Genomic DNA, 10,400 nt, shown 5'->3' on the forward strand with positions numbered 1-10,400 from the left:
TCTCTTGTAAACATATAATGTCATTATTAAAATGTCTTAAATAGTGAAAAATCTTACGTCTTTTGTGGGGAACGTTAAGTCCACCTACATTCCATGATATTAACTTACACATTAGGAGATTTTATTCCACTGACAAGACTAGCCGCATATGATTTCACAAAGACCTTAGGACGAGCGCCACCTACTGGCTGCGAAATAGGCTGACTTCTTTGTCATCTTTCTAAGGCTCTAACATCAGTTTAGTGGAAGAACAACCATTTGGGTAGACATCAAAACATTTTTTAAAAAAAATATTTTTATTACATAGTTTAATCCATCTTTCTTTCAAGGATCTCATGAAAATGTGAGATATTATTCTCACAACAGTGTTATGAAATGGGATCTAACAGTGAAACGGAATGACCCAAAGTCACTCAGTGATTTTCATGTCTGAATCCTAGACCAGCTATGGTACCACAATGTTTTGGTTTTGCGGTTGCACCAAGCCAACTTTTTTGAAGTCTGACCTATTTTTCTTATCAAGCAGACCTTTTCCAAAGACTTTTTATTTGCTTCCTTGCTTCTTTGCTTCTTTGCTTCCTTGCTTGCTTGCTTGCTTGCTTCCTTCCTTCCTTCCATCCATCCATCCATCCATCCATCTTTTCTGCTCCTTTCCACTTCATTTTCCAAACCACAATTGGAACAGTTTGCTTTGGTTCCACATTGATGCAGTTTTCCTCTACTTGTCTTTGCTTGAAGAAGAGTTGCATGCAAATCAGATAATGCCACCTACTAGCAGAACTGGTCCAACAGCAAAATTTGGTCTACTGGGTTATCATCTAGTTATTAGCTGCTCAGTACTTCAAGGGAAACCATAAAGGTCACCAGTGACAGCATAGTCTTACATGATCTATGTTCCTTGCAGGCAGTATAATACCAAACACGCTGTTCCTGCAGCTCATAAATGTCACTTGTTTCTTTACTCTCCCTCTGAATAAAAAAGATAAGCAAAAAATTTGGAGAAAGAAGCAGTTGTTGCCCCCCGATTGCGTGCTAGGAAAGAGAACATGGATGCAGAATCACATGTTGAGTGAGGGTAATGACTAATTTAAGAAGAACTTTATGGCATCTTAACAGCTGGAGTTGCTCCAGATGCATTTCACAAGCAGAATTTTGAAGAAATTGCTTGTTACATTTATGAACTAAATCAAAATACAAAATGTGCTTCCATTCTGTGAAATGTGTGATGGAATGGATCGTCTTTTTTTAAGAGCTGCACTTAGTAAAATATTAGTTTGCAAACTTTCAATGAATACCCATCTCCTCATTTGGGTCACTGGAACCCCCATATTTGCACCATATGTTTGCTATTCCCCTACATCTGCTTTAGGAAATGTACTTGCACATCCCCTGGACATCCATAATGTCTTCTTCTGATTGGGAATGGCTGTCTTGTCCAGAGAATGTGCAGTTCATTGCTTAGGAGCCAGACAGGAAGTAATGAAAACTAATTCACAGAGTATGACACCTGTGTAATTATTATGCCTAGACCAGTGGTGGCGAACCTATGGCACGGGTGCCAGAGGCGGCACTCAGAGCACTCTCTGTGGGCACGTGCGCTGTCACCCCAGTCCTAGGCCTTCAGCTGGGTTTTATAAAACCTTTTTGCTTTAGACCTCCGCTGCCATGTGCAAAAAAAAGAGAAAAGGTTCAATCAATCAGTCAATTTCAACTTCTTACGGGGAAAAAAAAAAGATCTTGCAAAGTTGGAATTGATTGATTGAACTTTTTAGTCTCACCCAGTCTGCCGTTACCACTGCAGCCACGCCCACCCAATTGGCCACACCCACCCTGCACCCGATGATGCATAAGTGGGTTTTGGGTTGCAGTTTGGGCACTCGGTCTCTAAAAGGTTTGCCATCACTGGCCTAGACGGTCAAAGTTTCCTGTTTATAGTGTAACATCCGTTATGAATGTTGAAATATTTCTGACCAAACAACGTATTGCCTGAGGATATTCTTTTGTGATTAAATACTATAGTACACATGAGTTCTCATAACAAAACATATTATTTGTTCATTCAAGAGCAGTAATAAAACAGTAATCTTAAAACATTAGTGTATGTGTGTGTGTGTTTGTGTGTGTGTATACATACAGTAAATATATTTGCTGCAAAAATTGTCAATTGGAAGGTTCATATGTAAATTGTATGCATAACAGTGTGAGTCAAGAACAAAACTGGTAGCTGCCATCCTAGTCAAGAGGTCAAAGAATGGATTAGAAGTACATGTTTTATATCGTTTGTAAGTATGAATTTCCAAGTCACAAATCCAAAGAAGGTGGAAACAAAGTTGAAACTGATAAAGTTAGCAGGAACTCTTAATCCGTCTTCTCTTTCTTTTTTCTATACCAGAATAGTGCAGCTCAACACAGTCAGAAAACTTCAAAATTCTGCCTAACCCCATAGCACACAGTCACTGTTTCATTCATGCAACCTCAGTGCTATGCTAATCATGGTACCGGCTGGCCAGAAGAAATTTCTTGCAAGCGTCACCCCATGATCTAATACAGTGGTGTAATCTATAAGGGATGGATGGCAGAAGAATTTTTCTCTTCTCACAAGAGCTCTACTTGAACTCAAACTGGGTCAGCTGATCAGATTTATTGTCTGCTTAACTGAATAGCGTTTTCTGGGTCGAAATGCACTTGCTAAAAGTAAAACAATTGACGGCTTCCAAGAAACAACTTGGATGTACATAGTGAAATGAATGATTGAGAAACTAGATGGAGTATGGACCAGTCTTTGGGACTGTTACTGCTAGTGTTGCTGAAGATATTTAGAAAATATGGGTTCTCAACTTTTAAGATGTACTTGAAGAACTCACTTAAGAATGTCTGAACCTGATACAGGCATTTATTCTTACGATTTTAGGTAAGAGTGAAAGAGAAACTATCCATGTTGGCCCCATTCTACCATCATGACCTTTTAGCTCTGTTCTTGTCAACTGCCAGCTTTAATCTAAAACAATGTGGCTTGTACAATAGGCACAGCAGCTCTGGAGCAAATGTGTACCATCTGTGACACTTACTTGGCTCCCTAAACCTCTAAAAATATAACCACCAAATTGTAGCTGCACTTTGAAAGAAAGGAAAAATAAATACAGTGTATTTTATCAAATTGCAGGTTTTTCGTTCATTTCAGTGAATTAATTGTAATTTAACATTCAATCCAGTTTAGGATTCTAGCTGTTGTTTCAACCCTGTTCACTTTTTGAAAACACCACGCACATACGCCCTGCCAATCCCCTGGATGCATTCCACTATAAAGCCAAATCACCTCTTGGCCTGAAAAAGGTTGCTTTCCCTTGCTCTGGGTTTTAAATCAGAATCAGCCTGGAGCAGGCCGAGAGATAAATCATAAGGGAAAACCTGGGAGCCAAGAACAGTCTGTGCTCTTCCGACAATCCACCCCCTTCCCCCATTCACATTCATGATCATTAGGGAATACACAGAAAGCGAGGATTTGTATGTTAATTGCTTAGGAGTACACTAATTGATCAAACGTGTTTGATAATTATTGCCCTCTGGAAAGATTGCTTCCTGCAAATGCTCATGAATTTTAATCCCTAATCTCAAAGTGATTCATGTCCTCTAAAGCAGGATCTGAATCTGCCAGAAAACAACAAAAATGACCCACTATATTGTTCCAGAATAAAGTTAACCACAATCTACTTCCTGTCCCAAAATGACACTATTGTGCTAATGTGTATTCTTTAAGGGCTTTTTTTATAATGGCTTTCCAAGTATCGCTAAGGGAGTGAAAATTTTATATTTGTCTGCCTTCCCAAAGTAAAGCAGTCTTGAAAGCTTCACACACACTAAAGTTCTCATTCTATGGGCTTAGAAAGATGACTCTGCATTGAGTAACTCTCATATATGCACACATGCACTTCTATACAAAGTTGTAGGAAAAAAATCCTAATATTATCTCAATTTTAAAAATTTCCCAGGACAGATGTTTCTGCATCACTGTGTCAAAGTGGAATCAACTTCCATAATCCTGCTTTAGTGGTCATTATTACCGGTATATCTGTTACTTTAACACACAAACACACTTATGGAGGAGGTAGGAGAGAAAGATTGGGATGGTTTAGGAGTTTATTTCAGATTAAAATAATCCATAAAGGGGATTTATTTACAATTCCCCCCCCATCTTATGACCAGAAGTATGCTTTGCACTAAATTAAGGCAACCCAGCATTAAAATCAGCAATTTGGGCTGACAGCAGATGGTAGATAGAAAAAAGAAAACAGAGGACAACCAGTTTGTAATTGAGTTTTTGTGTGATATGGAGACAAGAGCATACAATATGTCTGGCCACATATGGTCACCCTAGAGTAATTTTCTTATAGGACCATTTAAGATTCATGTAACAATCAATGCAAATGAGATCCCGTGCAATTTGTCAAACTTGGCACCATGATGTTCCCCCTGTGCTTAAATTGTACTAAACACATAAACAGATTGATTATCGTTGCAGTTGTCTAAAGCCAAAAGACAGGAATAGTCAGGATAAAATACGCCTAGCATAATTTTTCTTTTCATTGCTAATATTTGGAAAATACTTCAAAATAATTGGGGAGATGGTGGAGGGAGATTGACTGAGTCAATGCAAATCCTGCATGGTTTTTGCCTAGGCAACACCCGAATGCTTTCCTGCCTTCCGTTGCTGAGTCTGCCAATACTGCTTGCCTAGCTCAGTGCAGTGTTTCTCGACCGTGGCAGCTTTAAGAGGCATGGGGAATTCTGGGAGTTGAAGTCCATGCCTCTTAAAGTTGTCAAGATTGAGAAACACTGGCCTGGTGTGTGGATCCCTTGTCAGATGAGGGACAAGATTGTGTGCTTGAAACCAATTAGTTACTTCTCCTATAAATAATACTGAAGCAATCTTTTTTTTAATTGGATGGATGGAGTTCAACCCCCACATTTTTTTTTCCACCGCTGTTGCTCTTAATACATTTATGTGTTTAATCCAGACGGATTTTCTGTTCTCTGGCATGTCATTCTTTGAAACCCAGATGTCAGAGCTCCAGGCAGTTGTTTAACAGATTGTCTTTTGCTTCTCTGCCTAAGAAGATCATGTAATTTGTCCTATCTTCTTTTTTCTTTCACATGTGTGGGCATATTTAACTAAGACTGGCATGCAGGTTAATTAATACTGCTCCCAAATCAATGGATAAATAATATTCAAATATTAAGACTTTCAAAATGCAGGTCTTAGACTCAGGTTCATATAAAAATCTGGAATGGATACATATTGTCATCCTTGTCCTGTCCTGTCCTGTTCCTATCCATCTCATCACCTTGCTTGAAAAAAACTCAAGAAGTAAATATGGGAATATGAGGTTGTACTTTCCCAACTTCCCTGTGAGATAATTGACACAGAAAGGGCTTATGTCTCACAATATGGTTGAACAGGGAACTAAATTTTTCCATTCAACATTGCTTTTGCATAACTTTAATTTTTTATACCACTAACCTTCTAAAGAACTGTGATGTTACATTGCCTCCCCGCCCCAGTAACTCTATGAAGTTTATTATGCTAAGAGGTCAAGGCTGGGTGACTCAAGTTCACTCAGTAAAATTTTTCATGAATTTGGAGGAACTGATTCAAGTCTCTTATAATTCCAAGCAGAGAAAGAAAATCTTTCTGTGGCTTTTTTCCTTGACCTGGAGAAAAAAGTATTTCATCTTCAAAAGTTAGCGAACTAGAAATTTGTGCAATAAAATGTAGGACATTGGGAGGTTTGCAAGCTTTAACTCCATTCGACTAGTTAGAGCAGGGGTAGTCAACCTTGGCTCTTTTATGACTCGTGGACTTCAACTCCCAGAATTCCTGAGCCAGCTAAGCTGGCTCAGGAATTCTGGGAATTGAAGTCCACGAGTCATAAAAGAGCCAAGGTTGACTACCCCGAGTTAGAGGGCAGTCTACTGTCTATAGTCCAGTCCAGTCTAGCTGGGCTCTACTGGCAGTCAGACAGACACCTAAAGCTTGCAAAGACCCAGCGTCATCCATTTTGTTAGTAGGCTAACTTTTGAAGATGTTTTGGGGGGGGTTTTTCTCTCCAATTCGAGGGGAAAAGCTGCAGAAAGATTTTCTCTCCTTGCTTGCTTGGTTCCTCTACCCTTCAGCCTGGAGTCAAGGTAAGGTTTTTAAAAGGGGTAGAGATTAGTGAGCAGAGGGGGAGAGTTTAGTTTTAGCACCTAATTGGGGTGGGGTGGAGAGAATCAATAAGTCTGTCCCTCCCAGCTTTTTAAAAAAAAAAATTGTTTATTGAGCAAATGTGGCTTTCTGTGGGAGAGACGGAAGAGGATAAGCAAGGAAAAAGTTTTCAGAAGCTGGTCCTGAAGCTGTCACTCACTTTATATGCAGGGGCTGGCAGAAGAGCTTTGCAGCCTCCCAATGGCCAGATGGTTGGTGCAGAAAGCTCTGAAAGGCATTTATTTTGCCCCAGAAAAGTGGGGGTCCCTTGGCAGGAGGAAGTGGGGGGTCCCTTGGCAGGAGGAAGGGCAGGGGCAGAATCAGGAAAAGCAGGTGTGCTGTCTTGCCAGTGACAAACATGTCACTGGCAAGACAGTCATCTTGCATGCGGTGGCTGGCATGCAAGCTACCCAAGGGGCAGGAAGTGGAGCATGGGATCTCTCAGGGTGAGAGAGGCCTCGGGAGGCCTGAAGCAGGTGGGCTTGTGCCTGCACTGGGCCTCCCAGGATCTCACCACCCCTGAACTCCACTTAATGACCCATGAATTCATTTAACAAATGAAAGATCAGGGGTGGCTGGTTATTACTTGAGACAGTTGTCCCAAATTCCAACCGTAGTCGTAACTCGAGGACTACCTGTACGTAGCTCATGGTTGAACTGTGGAGTCCGTGGTGCTCTTTGAGCTTGGTCTGCAAACAAACAACCAAGCTCAGAAAGCACGAAAGACTACGCAATGATTAACAATATCACACTGGAACGTCTAACCTGGTGAACAGCCAGGTCTTAAGGGACTTCTGAAAGGTTATCATGGATGAGGCCAATCTAATCCTGGAAGGGAATGGTGTTCCAAAGGGCAGGTGCAGTGACAGAAAAGGTTTAAGGCAGTGTTTCTCAACCTTGACAATTTTAAGGCATGTGGACTTCAACTCCCAGAATTCCACAGCCAGCATTGCTGGCTGTGGAATTCTGGGAGTTGAAGTCCACATGCCTTAAAATTGTCAAGGTTGAGAAACACTGGTTTAAGGCCTTGTGTAAGACAGATATTTCTTGACATAACACTGAAAACTCTGTGATATTATAACTGATATTCTTCTAGATTTAGAAGAGCCTAGAACTAAACATTGGTATCTGATCCAGGAAGCTTTCAGTATTAGCCTTAGGAGAATGATGTATTTCCTGGAGGCAGATAATATCAAGCTTTTCTTGTTTATAGTTAAGTAATCATTTTTGATTGTTTAAGTGATTATCTAAACGTTAAAATTAAATGGTAGACTTTCTCAAATTAGCATAAGAGATGTATAATTTAATGGCATCTACCTTAATTGATTTTTGTTCTTCTTATCCAATGTACTTTTTAAAATGTACTTTGACAGATAATATTTCTACCATAATGTCTTTTAAGAGAAGAAAAGAAAAACATCTTAGACAAAAATAAAATCCATTAAGAGACAAAGCCCTTCACAGAGAGGACTCTGTGGGATCATATTTTCCAGATTTCATCTCCTTAGGTTGTATAACTAAAGAAAAAATTGTGCTGACTTTGGTGTGAAATAAAAGGAAATAGAGGAATTAAGCTTACAGTACATTTAATGCAACTATAAATTTAAAATATACCTCTCAAACAATGCCCAAAAGAGGAAAACATGGCCCCAAAATTGCCCCCCACCCTTCTCTGACCTTGATTTTATTACCTGACCTGCTTTGATCCCCAGGAGCTTAAAAAATAAAGCAACAATAACAATTAAATACGTTCTCTTCCTCAACTGTAAAAATTGTTCTAACCATTACCAATTTTTAAAAGCCAAGGAGTGCGATTGTGCGAACTACTTAGGTAATGCTGCCAAAGAGCTTGAAACATTTTCTAGGACAAATATTTTTATTTAAACCCTATCTTTCCAATCTAGACTTATTAAATAAACCTGACCAACGACAAAGCTTTGGGTCCTCCCTAAATAGAATCCTTATTCTCTTTTCTAATTTGTTTGACTAGAGATGAACAAAAGTGTATACAGGAAATATAGCCTATATACAAGACAATATAGCATTTCTGCTATTTGTCTAAAAATGTATACGTGAATGTGATCATAAATGCTGCTCCCTCAACTACAGTACTACAGTCTTGCCCACAGATAAACAAACATGACCCTTGTTGACTTTGATGGTAGTTTAGATGAATACAAGCATAGAATTCTTTGACGTTCACTAACCAGTGTGCAGAATATGCATTGGCATTGTGCTATTGTTGTCATCTGCTCCACAGGATACTCCCCAAGGCAGAGTTTACACAACACAAGAGGATCAAGCACCAAGTCCCAGGTAGGTCTGTATCTGGCTGTAGTCATTGCAGAATAATCTGAAAAGGAAAGGGAACAGTGTATCGGTTTAAAAAAAATCTGGCAAAATTTCACATTTCCTTTATTCTGAATATAGTAAAAAGTTGTCCAAACAATTTTTCAAGCAGAAGTGAGCAGCATAAAGGTCGTAGATAGCTCTGTCAACTTCCTTTTATTTCCCTGATTTTGTACTGCCGAAATAATAACCATTTTTTTAAAAAAAGGACAAAATATACTTTGATAAATTCAACTCACGTATTTTATTATTTCCCATTGTTTCCAAAATTTAATTGTTGATGTTGATGTCAGTCTGTGGGCTTTGGCCTGGGCATGACCTAGAGCAGGGGTCTTCAAACTTGGCCCTTTTATGTCTTTGGACTTCAACTCCCAGGAGGAATTCTGGGAGTTGAAGTCCACAAGTCATAAAAGGGCCAAGTTTGAAGACCCTTATCCTAGAGGATAACTAACTTTATTCAACACTGGGAAAACTACATCAAATGAATAAATTGCACTAAGTATATCCATTCACAAATGAATGGATTAAGTCAAGGGAAAACCTATTCATTGCTTACTCTGAATGTCAGTTTGGTACCCTGGTTGTGCATATGAAATGTTTTAACCAGAATATTCATCGTATCCTTCACAACATCAAGAAGCCCATCAGTAATCCTGTTTTAAATAACATTTTGGATGTAAGCATTCAGAGAAGCTCTAATGCTAGACTGAGTGTTATTTTCCCAATAATTGCCCCAAGATGCTTCTGTAGAAGTGTCCCCTCCCACTCCATATGATTTTGCAGCTGGTAAGAGTTTTGAATTGTACTACAGTGCATGCTGATCTTCTCTGCTTTGATGAACTTGTTCTTTAGCTATGTAACAATTGGAATCAGAGACTAGAAGAAGGCAGAAAAAGTATATGAGTACATGATTGCTGCTGCTCTTATCCCAGAGTGTCCTAAAGACAATTTAGCTATCCTATAAACATAAATGGCTTGGGTTTATTTAAATGTCCAAAACATACATGTGCCTTAATACTAGCAAAATAATATACAATCATGCTTAATAATATATAAAGAACAAGTCAGTGTTGATTCCTGGCAACTGCTTCCATTTGTCCCTGAAGTTTTCTTGTTAAAGTTTTTGGAAGTGTTTTACCACTGCTTACTTTCTCAGAGATAAGGTAAGGCCCAAGACCATCCAGATGGTTTTGTACCTAAACAGGACTTGCCCTGATTTCTAGCCAGTTGCCTTAACCTCTACACCATATTGACTGTATAAGCAAACTTAAGAACAATGTGACTTTATTACCTGCCAATGTAAAAGAAGTGAAGTTACAATTTAATTCTCCCTCTCACTTCCTTTGGATATTATTTTAGCTAATATATGCCTTTTTTCCATATCACTACAGTACTAATTGTAAGCAGAAGCCTTTAAGCATTACACAATCACATTTGTGATTCCTCCACTTGTTGAGGAAACAAGAACTATTATTGAATTCTTGGCCATCTAGAAGTATGGTGCTTTGTTTTTCATTACAATTGGCAACAACTAGATAGAAAACAAGAAAGGAAAGGGGGGAAAGTTCAAGCAATCTTATTTTCTGTGGATGTTGTGGCTCATTTCTTTTTGAATTTTGTTCCAAAGAAAAAAGGAAATAAAAAGTCATTGAACATATACTAGCTTCAACTTGAAATCCACTGTCATTATGTGAAGTTCTACAAAAGTGTGTTGTGTTTATACAGGAAGGAGGAGAGGGGGGAGAGAGAGGAAGAGGGAGAGAGAATAATTATATGTGTATTAAACCACAAGCTCTTAGTTTTTTCCTTC

At 38.9% G+C, this 10,400-nt stretch overlaps 1 protein-coding gene across 1 annotated transcript in view; it reads right to left on the reverse strand.

Moving 5' to 3' along the window:
• RNF144A (ring finger protein 144A) overlaps positions 1–8,586 on the reverse strand; it is a 28,290-nt gene extending 19,704 nt beyond the window's left edge. Inside the window, exon 1 of the mRNA XM_015827455.2 lies at positions 8,449–8,586. Coding sequence (XP_015682941.1) covers positions 8,449–8,583 — 135 coding nt within the window. The 5' untranslated portion in view covers positions 8,584–8,586. The remainder of the gene's footprint in view (positions 1–8,448) is intronic.
• Between the last annotated feature and the right edge of the window lie 1,814 nt (positions 8,587–10,400).

This window comes from Protobothrops mucrosquamatus, unplaced genomic scaffold (genome assembly GCF_001527695.2).
Source record: "Protobothrops mucrosquamatus isolate PMUCROS unplaced genomic scaffold, P.Mucros_1.0 scaffold3710, whole genome shotgun sequence".
Classification (NCBI taxonomy): Eukaryota; Metazoa; Chordata; class Lepidosauria; order Squamata; family Viperidae; genus Protobothrops; species Protobothrops mucrosquamatus.